The sequence below is a fragment of the Gallus gallus genome, chromosome 18 (assembly GCF_016699485.2).
Source record: "Gallus gallus isolate bGalGal1 chromosome 18, bGalGal1.mat.broiler.GRCg7b, whole genome shotgun sequence".
Classification (NCBI taxonomy): Eukaryota; Metazoa; Chordata; class Aves; order Galliformes; family Phasianidae; genus Gallus; species Gallus gallus.
The window spans coordinates 1,369,643-1,382,331 of record NC_052549.1 but is presented as its reverse complement, the minus strand read 5'-3'; the positions used below and the strand labels follow the sequence as shown (position 1 = coordinate 1,382,331).

The 12,689-nt window shown below is 45.0% G+C and overlaps 1 protein-coding gene across 8 annotated transcripts in view; it reads right to left on the bottom strand.

Annotated features, from left to right (window-relative positions):
- Nucleotides 1-12,689, bottom strand: part of MAP2K4 (mitogen-activated protein kinase kinase 4) — an 88,584-nt gene that overhangs the window by 36,881 nt on the left and 39,014 nt on the right. For 4 of the 8 annotated variants that reach the window (XM_040649615.1, XM_040649614.2, XM_015295237.4 and 1 more), the window contains 2 exons: nucleotides 10,703-10,798; nucleotides 4,935-5,109 (listed from right to left, as the gene is read on the bottom strand). In XM_040649615.1, the coding sequence (XP_040505549.1) occupies nucleotides 4,935-5,109; nucleotides 10,703-10,798 (271 nt within the window). The remainder of the gene's footprint in view (nucleotides 1-4,934; nucleotides 5,110-10,702; nucleotides 10,799-12,689) is intronic. The other 4 variants (XM_040649617.2, XM_040649616.2, XM_015295239.4 and 1 more) reach the window with 1 other exon arrangement.

Below are 12,689 nucleotides of genomic sequence, written 5' to 3'. Positions count from 1 at the left end.
CGCTACATATTATCTGTGCTATTTAAGGAGCAAGCAGAGCATCATGCTCCAACAGTGAGAATAGTTCCTAGCATTCATTCAGACTGGGGGATATTTCATTTATATATTTTTAAACCAATCTGGGAAAACAAGGATATTTTAACATCTCGTTTTGATCACCAATCTTAAAGGGAAACCTCAGAACAGAAATAACCCTCAGCTGCTTGGTGAGCTTCCCAGGGAAACCGCTTCACCCCAGTAAAATGGGACTTTGATCTGACAAAGACAATCTGGCTCTTTGGCTGTGTGGTATCCTCATGAAACAAGATGCGCAGCCCCCCAGAGCAGCTACGACAACAACATATGGTGATACTGGAGGGCAGGTACCAAAGGCTGGGGCAGCACGTGTTGCAAAGCCTCAGCACTAAGAGGAGGAGTGACAGAGTGCAGCAGATCCCGGGAAGGGACCAGGGCTCCCTGCAGGGAGATCGTTCACAAGTGACTCACAGACTGACACAGGCTGAACAAGAACAGAAGAGCAAACAAGAAACCAGAAACAAAGCCAAAGGACGTTGGATGAAACTTAGAAGCTGGACAAGACAGTATCACAGAAAACTGATGCTGGTGCCGCAGGCAAATGTGGGCCAGGGCAAATACTGCCTTCAAGGAAAAGAAGGACTCCAGAAGAGAAAAGGAGGTACAGAGTTAATGTACAAACTGGCCTTGCAGTGGTGAATTTGCACAGAGCTGGCAGTGGACAAAAATGGGCTGTTTTCTTTCCCATAAGGAAAAGTCTTGACCCCACATGCAAATAAATTCTCAAGAAAATGAATAGGTATTTTTTGAGTGAGGAGAAGATCACAGTGCCCTCTGACTCAGAGCAAACAGGCACTTGGAATCTGTAGGAAGACCTGTGAGATAACTGGGATTTAAGGAACAAGAGGATTCTTCATTCAATCTTGCAAAAATAGAATATTTTTCATAGAAAAAAATAAAAAAATGTTCCGTATAAATCCTCTGAGTCTGATTCCTCTTTCTTTTATCACATCCCCCTCTTCCTGATGCGCCTGGGAAGAGGCTTTCAATGGGACAGAGAGCAGGGGATGTAAAAGCAACACAGCGAATCCTGCAACCGCCTGCCTGTAGGCAAGAGAACAGCTCCCAGCCTTCTGCAGCCACGTCCTGCTGCTCCAGCCTGCCCTGCAGAGACACGTCACGTCTTCCTGTTATTTAAGTTATTATTTCTAAAGGCACAGCAGGACAAAAACTGAAGGAAAGGAAGGAGTAGAACTGGGCACAAAAATTTATCATTGAAGCCTCTCCCTCCAACAGCCTGAAGCTTTGCTGAAGTGGTTTCACACCAGTGACATAAAGAGGTATATTCTCCTCCACCGCTGATGCTGAAGTACCAGATGAAAGCTTTCAGTCTCGCCCAAGGGCCTGGCAGCCACAGGACCCCCTCATTAAAGGACCCAGGATTACATCTGCCAAGACCCATACATTAGCTGATCAGGCTAAACTGCATAAAAGGGGAAAATGAAGGAACATTGTGCTTTCACCTGCACATCTCAAGTTGTTTTAGTGCTATTTCAGCATGCACAGGAGTGGAGACTGCAGTGGTAAGAAGTGGAGATAGGAGAGGCAGCCCCTGAGCTTGGCTTGGGGATCTCAGGAGCACAGCAGAACACCTGTTGCAGGGAAAACTCAGGGCATCACGCAGAGAGAAAGCAGAAGGTGAAAGTAAACCATGCTTGAAGGAACCAAAGATTGCAAAGTGCCATGAAAGCAGCATGACAGGCTAGGAAAAGACAGAGGAAGGAAGTGGAAACAGGATTTGAGGTTTGGTATAGCAGCTGCATTTCCTTAAGTCTGAGAGGTGTGCAGGATGAGTGCTCAAAGCTGCCAGGCTGTCTGGGTGCAGCAGAAGCTGGAAACTCCAAAATGGGAAAAGAGCAACTCTTCATCTGCTCATTACTATGTAACTGCAGCAGGTCTGTGGAACAAGCAGGATTTGAACTTGTCTGCAGAACGGACTGACAAGCTGCAAGCAGATGCAGCCTGGAGACGGTAACTGCAAACAGGACTTGATCCTGCCAGGAATAAGTGGGGTGGAAGATAGCTGATTGCTCCAGAAACCTGTCATGGGTAGTGATGGAGGAGGATGAAGGAGAAGCTGGATGAGGCCCACATAGCAATTTTCTCTGCAGCTAACTAGCAGCTTCTGGAGCTCTCTCTCTGTTTCATTCATCAGTACAGAACAGACAACAACTTTCGGCTTGCAGCCTCCAATAAGCTATTTCCTCCTGCTGAATGCCCTTCCAAGGGATCTGCCTGTTGCCCCAGTGTTGCTGTAATCAGCTTATAGAGAAGCACTGGACAGGCACAGCAGCAACACCAAATAATTAGAGACACTGGTTTTGAAATTCAATGTCCGCAAGGCCAGGCACACAGCACAGTGCCACAACACTGAGCTGCAAGCAGGTGTGACTTAGATCACAACTAGAGCCTCAGCTCACTAGACTTACAGGGCTTCCTCTCAACCATTCATTTTCTATGCTTTTTCTCTTCAGTTTGAAGGAGAATATATCAAGTTAAGTTCCTGCCTGTATAGCATGGAGAAACTACAGTGAGCAGTTGGTTTACCTGGAAGCAGGTGAGGACCTAGGGCTTCAGAAGGCAACAGCTCCATAAGCCAGCAGGACACCACAGGCTTGGGGGAAACAGAGAGAGCAGGAGATGGATGGCTCCAAACACAGAAGGCCCATAAAGCAGACCAGAACAGAGCAGGTTACTGCACAACACAGACTGCCCCAAAAGCAACAGCAATCTGAGAGAGAAAAGGCTAAGTGTTTTGGAATGAACCAGTAGGTAGTCTGGAATCAGCTCTATCATGAAACCTCACCTGAAACTGCACCATCCAAGCTTCAAAATAGCTGTTTCTGCAGTGGAGATATCACATACTGTTCCACCCATACATTTTCCTTTGCTCAGTCACATTTTATTCCCACTGGCTGTGCAGAACAGCCCTCACTCCTAACATTTTAGAAACAGATGTGGTTGCCCAGAGCCTCCAGCTTCCCTTCTCCCTCCAGGGAGGAAAGGTGCAGCAGGCACAGCTGTGCCCTACGGGGGTGTGTTCAGAGAAAAGAAAGTGGCATCACCACAGCCTGCAACTCTGACATTTCAAAATTCAGACACTGTAAAATTAGGGGGGGTTGTTTGCTTAATACTGAGCCATCGTGCCCAGCACCCGCAGTGGTTGTGCACATCTCTCTTCCCTCAGCAAAGACATCTCAATAAGATGTGCAATGCTATCTCCAACAGTGGGCAAGAGCACAGCACTAGAGCCTTCCACCTTGCAGCTGGGAGCTGTACCTGCACTGCAGCCCCTCCACACTGACAACACTTTGCTACCATCCAGAAAACCCCTTTGCAAACATAGTCTGGGACAACAGAATTTCTGTGCCAGCAGACACGTCTCCTTCTTGGTGACACCAGCCACCCCAACAAAGCACTCATTGCAGCAGAGCGGTACCCACTGCAGAGCTTTGTCACACTCGGCTATAGGCAGAGCTTTTTTCAGACCCGCAGCCATCATGATTGCAAAACCTGTAGGCCAGGACACATACCGTGGGCATGGGAGGCTCAAGGTGCCCAGGCATCATCTCATCACATCAGTGGTTTTCAACCTAACATCTGCAAACTCCACCTAACAGCTCCACCAAAAGCAGCTAAAAGAAACAGGTCTTCAGCTACGGGCAGCCTCCAGCTCCACTGATGACTTTGAGGGATTAAAAAAACCACACTGAAACATCAGTATCACTGCACTGCAATCCAAAAAGCTGCGAGGCCTGGCCAATGATCCCACGCCTATGAGGATGTCAACATTTACAGGAGAAAGTAAAAGGATGGTGGTTACTCCAGTGGCCTGATATATTTCAGATAAATATGAATTGCATTTGTAGTAGCTAGAGCTGGGGCTGTGGTCTGCCTACATGCCACACCAGGCCAGCAGGAGCAAACGTTTCCAGATCAGATCAGAGGAAAGCCCAAGAAGACAGAGAGAGCTGAAAAAGAGTGACACCAACTTCTACACAGCTCAAAGTTCTCTTCTACTCTTTCACATGAGCAATGGGAGCACTTACAGTCGATATCATTAGTTGATGTCATTAGCTACCAGCTAGCAGCAAGCAAAGTAAAGGATGTAGAAGAGAGAATGGCTGCTGTCCACCTGGCCCAATGGACACACAGCTCCTCCGAAACGCCTGCTGAGAAGCACTGCTACAGCAAAACAAAGACTACTCCATATCGCCCAGCTAGGAAATGAGGCTGCATCTCATTCATGCTTCTAAGCTGAGGTTTTGGGCAGCATAAGGTAGAAAATGGGCAGTCCTGCAATCCCCAACACCTTCCATCTCTTCAGCAGATCCAGCATGGTAAGCACAAAGCAAATACACACCATCACATACCAGCAAGAGCAAACCACTCCCTGGAAGATCCCCATTCCAGCTCCTCGTGGGGAGGTTGTTAATTGCTACACCATGGGCACATGCTTACATAAAAAGCAAATTTCACACCAGTGCCTTATTTCACAAAAGACACCAAGAAGTTGCCAGACATCAGCTTGTGCCTACAACCAACCTCGGCTGTATCCGAACCAGTGACCCAGAGGTGAAAGGCCCGTGCTCCATTACCAGTCTCCAGAAACATGTGATCCTCTCAAAACAGTAAGTTCCTGATAGGCATTTTCAAAAGGGCACAAGCAATTACGAGAGTGTCACAAATCACTTGACAGTATGCCCGTTATACAAAGCATTTTCAGCAAAAAGCAGCCTTTATATTGGAAATAAATAGAAAAGAGCAGTAGATGGGTTGTCGATGGAAGAACATTAATTCTCCATCACATTTCATCCCTAATGGACTGAAGTACAAACGTAAGGATGGGCATCACCTACTTTAACTGCCATAATTTGCCCACTTGGTTTGTGGACCATTTTGTTGACAGAACCATAAGCGCCTCGTCCAATTTCTCCAAGGTCTTTCAAGTCCTCTGCTGTAAAATCCCAATGCTGTTCAGGGGAAATCTTCAATTTTCCTGATGATTCAATGCTGTGTGTTCTCAGTCTCTCTCTGTCAAAAATATTGGGAAGCAATTTTTCCACATTTTAAATAGTCTGTAAATGTCTCTTTTCAGCACTTGATTAAACATTAGAAGAAAGGGGTTCACAAAGTCTACAGCAACAATCTGATTCCAGGAGGGATTTTGGTTGGGGTGGGGGGTGCAGGGGTGAGGGAGAACGTTAAATCAAAAATGACATACATTTGCTCACAGCTTCAATTAATGATAAGTTTCTCCAGCTGCGGCATAAAATTCAGCGTGTCTCATATATTAGAGTCATTCTAATCACCCATTTACACAGTTCTTTCTGCTTTGCACAAAATACATCAGGCTTAAAGCAGGATCTGGTAACATGCAGAACCAAGAGTCTGAAGAGCACTCCCCAGTCCCATCTCCCCAAGCTTCTGCTGCTATACACCATTATGCTCCAGCCTCACATTTAATTGGGTTTCTATTCAACACGAGCAAGATCTTTTGTTTGTACAAGGGGACTTCAGAGTGTTTGCTCTTAATGGAAAACTGCAATTAATTTTTAAAACATTTTAGGCAATTGTTTAAGCTATTAAAAAAAAGGGAAAAAAAAAAAAAACACCAACAAATGAGGAGCCAATAACTTGTATCTATAAAAAGCAATGCAAGCTGTTTGGGACATACAGAAAAAAAAAGTGCCTTCAAGTGCATGGTTACCAAACACCAAGCTTAGTGCTCCTGAGCAAACCGTGCTCCTACCAGAATCACCAGGCTTTGTCCAGGAAAGAAGCAGAACAGTGCCCCAGGTGTGTAGGATGTAGGGGTTCTGTTTTAAGATGCCTATAATTACTCATTCAAATGCGGCACAATTCCTACTGAATTAGTAGGAAATCCACAAGTATTTTCAACACTGTTCACCTTAAAATGCCATGCAAAATTTCAGATTTTTATTAATTAATGAGATAAATCACACATCTTTGGTCATGATGCGTGCCAAAAGTCTCAGCTTCCTACTTTAATGTAACATTAAGAGCACTAAAGATAGTTCTCACTGCAGGGCACACCAACCCCACACAGATATTCAAGTCAACAGGTGTTTCTGACCACCTTGCAAACAAGGGAGGTTCTGTCACACCCATCCCTTGGACTCTGATCACTTCTCTTGGGCATTTGATGAAGCAACCACATGCTCGTCCAGGTTGTGGCTGAACATGCACGAAGTAGCTGACCAAATGCTTATCAAAAAAAGCTTATCAAGTTTATCAGCCAGAGGAATAGGGACATTTACTGCCGATTCCAGGCGTGATGAGCACCACACAGTATGTGTCACCAGCAGCTGTGAGCAGCACCCAGCGGGAAGTGCTGGTGGCCCCATCCTGCCCTGGGTTTTATTTGGAACCGAGCTTTTGTGAGGGCAGCGAGGTCAGGCCCAAAGGTCGATCTGCTGGTGCAGCCAAGGTTCAAATGGTTCATCTGCTGCACTCCAGCTTCCCTGCGACACAAGCTTAGCACTTCCCAGGCTTGGTGCAGCTGCATTTCCTGAACCCTTGACCTGTTCAGTGAACGTTGCTACCAAACAGCTCCTCTTTCCCATTCTAAGTGGTGTCTCTCCTGCTCATTCCCCTTCTCTAACCTGAGATTTTCAATCTGCCACTCCCTATGGAGTCCTCCAGCTTTGCTATCCTTCAGAATAACCCTGCAGCACACACTGATGGTGTGCAGCCCAGCCCGGAGGGGATGAGCACAGCAGCACCCTTCCCTTAGCACTGCTGTGCGTTTGACCCCTCGGAATAAAACACTGCACTGAGTGGTGTTCTCCCTGAAATCTACTTACTGAAGAGCAAAGAATAAAAGTGAGGCAGTAAAGGAACAAGAAAAGAAAAGAAGAAAATATAGAAGAAAAAAGAAAGGAAAGAAACTGTCTCACAGACAGCTTACACTGCATCAGCCAACTGCCCCCTAACTTCTGCACTGCTCCATGCTGTCAGCAGCACAGAAATGGCTCTGGCTGCCATGTAAGGACGCAGCGATTGCTGCCCACAGAACTAAATGCTGCTGGGGCAGGACGGGGAACGAGGGGCTTTCAGGAGCATGGAATGTGAGATGCGATTTCCTGAGCAAGCCCTCTCCATCTCACTTTCAAACAACACTGCCTATTTAAGTTCTCAGAAAGTTAAAGAAAAAATAAATGTTGACGTGCCTTATCGTGGGAAAGCAGTTAAACCTGTCTCCAATCTGACCTCTGACTGTTTTTCCACCTAGGAAACTTTGCCTTGCTTACCCAATGTCAGAAGAGAACTCAGATGTGAAGCCCTTACCTTCCTGTCACGCAGGAGGCCCATCTCTCCCTAGCTGCAGTGTGACAGCAGAGCTATGCTGCTGTTCCACAGCTGCGGGATGTCTGTCCCCAGCAGCAGGGAGGAAGGTGGGCACCAGGAAATACCCCTCGGGTTTATACTGAATGCCCTCTGCAGCTGTGTTCCGGTGAAGCTGCATGGCTTTGGGGAACCTCAGGGTTTAAAATGAGACATACTAGCAGTGTTCACCCTCAAAATCTCATGTTGTAGCATGGCTTAATTTCAATTATGTATTTATGAGGCCATCTGTCTTGTGTTGCAATCAGACTTTCTGCCTTTTTTTTCTTTCCCCTCTTAAAAATACCCAGGGAAACAATCAAATAACCAAACAAGCTTGACTGAGTGACAGACAATTTAATATAGATTTTGATCATTTAGATAATTTGTCAGAAGTAAACAATGCAGTTTTCCTTTAAGCAGCACAGCCTAACTTAAGAGTCAATAACTGGAATGCAATGATTATCTTTAGCATCAAAAGTTTACAGCTGTTTATTACAGAAAACTTTCACTGTAAGTAAAAAAATAATAACAACTCTTTACTTCCACATAAACAGCTCAAAAATGAGCTTGGAAACAGAGAGGAAACCAGACAGATCAGTGCCTAGCAAAGGTGAGAAGTAATTAACAGGCAGTTCCTGCCTCTGCCTTCAGCCACTGTGCTCACTGCTCACTACTTTGCACAGACGTGAACAGCCACAGGACTCCTCCCACTGCTTCACTTCTTTACACTGTGCAATCTGAACCTTGCTAAGGCTGGGTATGTTGGGCAGAACCACACAGATGTTCTTTAAACGCTCAGGATGCCTATGCTGAACTCACAGGGCTGCCTTATATTGTTCAAACTGCACATGGAAAAGTTAGAGAAGATGGCTAGATTTGTGTAATCCTCACAGAGCTAGAAGTAGGATCTGCGCATGCACCTGAGGGACCAGAGCTCCTGGTGGCTTTTCCAGAGCTTGAGCTTCTAACTTCGCCTTACCTCTGAAAGTTTGAAAAGCAAGAAATAAAGCAATCCTAGGCTCACAAAGTTGTGATTCCTGCACTTGAAAGGCACCAATGTAGGGGTCTCGCTGCAGATGGTTACTATGCTTGTCACAGCAGTTATTCCAGGGATTAGGAACACCAAGCAAGACAACAACTCCTCCAAACAGTTGCCCTTTGTCAGAAATAAATCCGTTTGTGGGCCCAGCTTGGCAGCAGGCACGCAGACTGCTGGCGCCAGGCACCACAGCTGGGCCAAGGGCAGCGTCACACGCTGGGGACGCAGCTCTGCGCACCATGGGCCGGATCCACACAGGAAAGGTAGGGCCTGAGAGAGCCTCACGCACCTCCCGGCAGAAGCACAGAGACGCTGGGATGCTCTCAGACAGGCTGTTAGTTCCCCAAGCCCTGCTATTTATTAGTACGTCACAGCAGGGATGCCAGTTGTTTTGTTTTTTTTTTTTTTTTTTTTTTTTAAACAAGCGTGAAAAAGAAGGATTGTGGGGAGAAGCAGAGAAAGGCTGGTTGATTTATTTGTTTTTAGTCAAAACTGAAAGTTATGGGATACGAAGCAAGGCCAGAAAGATGCTACAGGTAACTGTATCTCCTCTGCTAGCTCTTCGCTTTACCTGCCTAAAAGTTCTGTGGGATTCAGAGCAAACAAGCCAAGAAGTTGAGGGATTCAACATCACTGCTGACATGAACAAAACAGATCTGCAGAGTCAGAGATCCAGACAGACGAGCTGTGCTTCAGAAGTCTGCCTAAGGAAGTACCTTATTAAAACTTACATTTACTCATATTTCATGTTGGATATTAGGAGGAATTTCTTCTCAAGAAGAGCATTAATGCATTAGAGCAGGCTGCCCAGGCAAGTGGTGGTGTCACTGGCCCCGGAGGCACTTAAGGAAAGGGCAGGTGTGGTACTTAGGGATGTGGTTTAGTGGGCAATAGTGGTGGCAGATGGACAGTTGGACTAGATGATCTTCAAGGTCTTTTCCAACCCTAATGATTCTTTTGTGGCCATCAAGGTCAACTAGCTAAAAGCTTCCACACAGAGTGCAGAGTTTCAATCATACTATTCACTGTTCACAGTAAAAATGAGGCTTATGGCTTCAGCTAACGCATCTCTGCTAAATCTTTCAAATAGCCCAGAGAGCTTGTGCACCTTCTGTCTAAGTGTCTGTACCATTCACAAAGCAGCTTTCAGACCCTGCAGGCTAGAATTAGTAAAACAGCAACTCTATTTTAAAGTTCATTGGAGAAAATCTCTAAAAGAAATGTTTTGGGTTTTTTTCCAGGAAGGTTGCAAACGCTGGAGCTCTCATCAATCTTGTGGACTCTCACAAGAAGAGATCTATCTTTGCAAGAAGCTCATAGGCAATGGAGGTCTTTTCAAGAGGGGCAGAACCAAACTGGTTCTAGTCTGACCCATGCACACTGTCCTGAAGCTTACATCAGTTATATTTAATAACAGGTTGTTAGATGTGAAGAAGAGATAATGTATCAGAGGGGAAATGACTTAGTTTTGCATCTCTGACCTACCCAGTTTAAAGCCAAAAGCACACTTGCTCACTTTCATGAAGTAGAAGAATTCACACTTAGTGTTGCTCTGCCTTTCTCCGCTCCTTCAAAACTTTGAGGCAAAAGATACAAATAAAGCTGGAGGATTCCTCAGCCTCTTTCACAGCCCTTGAGACTCAGCACAACACACACTCACATCTGCTACAGTTCTGCAGGGTTTGGCTGAGGCTTGTAAAATGTTAATATTTTGTATTAAGCTCCCTCGGAAAACTACTGAGTCACAACAGATTTTGATCCACCTTGCCCTCAACAGAGAGGAAATCTCTCAATTCATCGTGGTGAAACCTGCAGGGAATTTAAGTGAGCACATTAATCTCAACCCCACTCTGACTGGGATATCAGACTGCTGCACATCTGCTGACTGCTCCACAGCCTGCACTGAATTTGAGCATTTCATAATACTGGAAAACCTAAGCTAAAAAACAACCCTTCAGAGAAAGCTGACTCTTCTTCTGAAAAATTACATCTCCTGAGCCTGTCAGCTGTCCGTGAGAGAACAGGAAACAGACATGAGTACATCAGTGAGAATCACGGCAATCCAAACACATTTCTTAAATAGCTTGTAAAATGACACTGAGATGCAATATCATTAACATCACATGAAAATCAGCCATGGAATGACACTACTTCTGAGACAATTTCCATTACTTTAATAGATGCCATTTTTGCAGGTATGGAAATATCTGACAATGGCTAACAGATAGTTAAGCTTACTGTAGCCTGCTGGAAAGTTTCTGGATGAGGTCCGCTTCTCTCCTTTTGAAACTGAACGGGACAATGTGATTACTACCCAGTGTTGCTTGTGTATCACTTCAGCCAGGAAAAGTTATGAAAATGACAGGAAAACATGGTGCTGTTATCACAAGACACAATAACGTATAACAATACTCAACTAGTCACACTACCTACAGAGTGGTTAGCACATACAATTAGTTAGCTATGGACTTTTCTTCCAGAATTCCCCTACACAACCTTCTCTCATTGGGGGCAGCAAGATAGTGGAGGCATCTGGATGACTCAATCTGTATTTTAACACATTGAAATGTAAGCAGTCTGTTTTCTTAAAGCAACGTCAATTTCCAGTTGTAATATCACTATAACTAAAAATATAAATCATTTCATTTAATTTACTACATGCTAGTGACACACTATGGCCTCAAGGCACATGAACCATCACTGCACTGTTTTTCTTGTCATCACTAAAGCAGAACACACTAAATAATAATAATTATAGCAATCTACCTTCCATCCTGGATCCACCAATCTAGGACTGGCGGTCACTCCCAGGTGGGCTCATCATTCATCTTACTCTAAATGAACAAGTTTGCATGGCTTAAACAGCCACATCCTTTCTTTTTAAGAGGTACATAACTGACAGATCAACCCAAGGTTAATTACCACTCTGTGTTAGAAGATTTGTCTAAGAACAAAAATCAGGTTATGGGACTTTGAGCCTCTTGAGCTCTCCAGCTTCTGGTATCTCACTGTCTGATATAAGGGCCTGGTATCTCAGAACGATTCAAGTAGCTCACACACGGGCTCCTGCTAAGCACCCTGCGGGGACACAGGGAACAAGCATTCAAGTTCTTGCACAAATGAGCACTGCAGCTTTCTACAAACGGTCAGCAAATCGTACTTCAGTTCTATCCAGCCCCTTGTTGGTAACAGCTGAGAGCACCAGATAATGAGCACTGTGTCACTTCAGACACATGGAACTTTTTAGTCTTAATTACAATTTTTGAAACAATTTTTCCAATTTAAACTTCCAAGTGTTATAAAATCCCATCCTTAGTCTAGGAAAGCTAAAAGCCCTACCACTCCTTCTTCAAGAATTATTTTCTATTTGGGATAGAAAGATTTGGGTGGAAAACCATGCCTTAATCTGAAATTCATCGCAACTCTGAAATAGTGTGCCTACCAGAACTTCTTTTTCTTTTTTCCTGTGGCAGACAAGGACAGATGGGAGACAAAGGCTTACCTAACTGCAAGACAAAGATTGCCTTTTCAGAGAGATGCATCTGACAAGCTCTGTGACCAAAAGAGAGCTCATAACAAGATGAAATAGAGCGAATGTATCTACATTTTCAAAATGCCCCTCAACTAAGACATAAGACTCCTACATGCCAGTGTAGGCAAATGTCAGTCACAGGTCCTCATGCTCTGCAGGCTAATAGTAATGTGAGATTTCAAATTCTGGCCTCCTCCAAAATGGCTGTGTGGGACACAGCACTCTCCACCGCATCTCAGGAGCCACAAGGCTATTTTCTGTAAGCTCTCTAAAGGTGCTCTCATCGACTTCGGCCAGTGGTCCCACAGAATCACTCCATCTTTCACTAGTATGAAAGAACCACGTAGAACATCAGAGAGACCAAATAAACACAAGTGGATTCTAGAGAAGTATCCCAGCTCCTCAGAGAAGACAACCCCCTTCACACAGATGTTGGAGACAATCGCTCAGTTACATGCACTTGTGTCTGCAAAGGCATCAGTTATATTGGGAACAAAGAGGCAACCACCACATCCAGACTCTCTTCACAAAGAAGAGAACTAAGGCTCAAAGAGAAGACAGTTTAGGGTCACCCCAATCCATGGCAGAAAGGCTTTCTGAGGTTTCTCAAGACGGAGCAGCTGTCCCAACCAGAGGCAAGACCATCCATCCAGGTAGCTCTTTTCAGAAGTCAGCTCCTCAAACAAACAGAAT